General features: G+C 47.4%; 1 protein-coding gene across 1 annotated transcript in view; it reads right to left on the bottom strand.

The window, feature by feature from the left end:
- Nucleotides 1-1,700, bottom strand: part of LOC111971071 (plakophilin-4-like) — a 16,320-nt gene that overhangs the window by 6,044 nt on the left and 8,576 nt on the right. The window contains 3 exon segments of the mRNA XM_070445867.1: nucleotides 4-198; nucleotides 1,012-1,144; nucleotides 1,365-1,593. Of these exon segments, the coding sequence (XP_070301968.1) occupies nucleotides 4-198; nucleotides 1,012-1,144; nucleotides 1,365-1,593 (557 nt within the window).

Genomic DNA, 1,700 nt, shown 5'->3' with positions numbered 1-1,700 from the left:
GACTTCGTTGTCGGTGGTCTTCCTCAGCAGTCTGAGCAGAGCGGGGACGCCACCAGAGTTCCTCAGGGCCACCTTGTTGTCGTCTGTAGCCTTGCCATAAACCAGGTTCCTCAGGGCTCCGCAGGAACACCTCTGCACCTCCACAGCTTTGTGGTCCAGCAGGTCCACCAGGTGCTGGACACCTCCCAGGTGACACACCTGTTAGAAGAGGGTCAAGGTCACACACACCTGGAGCTGACAAAAAAGTATAATCAATAACAGTTATTTAAGCAATAAGGCCCAAGGGGGTGTGGTATATGGCCAATTTACCACGCCAAAGGGCTGTTCCCTAACACGACACATCGTAGAGTGCCTGGATACAGCCCTTAGCCGTGGTATTTTGGCAATATACCACAAACAACCGAGGTGCCTTGATGCTATTATAAACTGGTTACCAACGTAATTAGAACAGTAAACCATTTTTTTGTCATACCCGTGGTATGCATTCAGGGCTCAAACCACCCGGTTTATTTTCATGTTTTTAGCACTATCCTTTATATTAATTCACCTGTTACTGCAGTGGGCTAAATCAGGGTCACACAGAGTGATRCTTGGTAGTCTTAAACCAATCTACTGTGAAACAAAAGTWTACACCTCACACACGTGGTTATGGGCTTAAAGTAAATAAGACAACTGTACCATGTCAGGTATAGAGTTGAAATGTAATACATTTTGAGTTTGCATTCCAATATTACACTATATACACATCACAGAAGACTGAAATATAACAAAACCGTTTGACATTTTCTGAAAAGAAAAACATTTTTTTTTTTTAAATGATGAAATGGTGCAAAATGTTAATAACATTCCACCCAGACCACTAGAGTGCGATTTGGTCACTTGACTGCAGAAAAGGGTTACGTGTTTGTGCTTTCAAATCCTCTCTAGAGAAGGACTTTTCATCCCCATATAGTCTGTTTGATCACACACGTCAGCCGAGAGGTTGACAGGGACAGACGGGCATCCTGTTACCTCCACTTTGATGTGGTTGTCTCTGTAACACAGGTGCTGGAGGTAGGCTGCAGCGTTGGCCTGGACAGAGGGGAAGTGATGCTGCAGCATGTGGATCACCTCAGCGAGATCGGGGTCACGCCACGCAAACTCCCTACAGAGGGTGGGGAGGGAGAGAGATGAGAGGGAGGGAGAGAGAGAAGGTGAGAGGGCAAAAAAGTGAGTCTAAAAGCTATTTTCAATCTATCGCTTCAAAACATCAACGACACATCATTTGATTTGAATTCATCAATGACGTGTCTGGATGTAATCATCACGTGGCTCGACGTGTGTGTGTGAATGTGTGTGTGTGATGGTGCGTTGTGTATTTGTACCTAGGATCCTTTTGTATACTGTCTATGGAGGGGGACCTTGTGGCAGCCCTGTCGACCAGACCAGAGTGCCTGGAGAAAGAGGTCTCATTGGGCCCCTGTCCCTGCTGGGAGACCCTGAAGGGGTCTGCGTATGACCCTGCGGTGTTCAGCCCATAGCTGCTTCTTTGGTACGCCAGGGTGCTGCAATGGCTTGTGGTCCTCTGGAGGGTCCGCTGAAGGTTCTCCGCACCTGGGAATACAAAGACACAGATATATTCAGGATGGGGCGTAGCCCACACACACACACACACACACACACACACACACACACACACACACACACACACACACACACAC

This window comes from Salvelinus sp. IW2-2015, linkage group LG12 (genome assembly GCF_002910315.2).
Source record: "Salvelinus sp. IW2-2015 linkage group LG12, ASM291031v2, whole genome shotgun sequence".
In the NCBI taxonomy this organism is placed as follows: domain Eukaryota; kingdom Metazoa; phylum Chordata; class Actinopteri; order Salmoniformes; family Salmonidae; genus Salvelinus; species Salvelinus sp. IW2-2015.
This window is presented reverse-complemented; position numbering and strand designations above follow the sequence as displayed.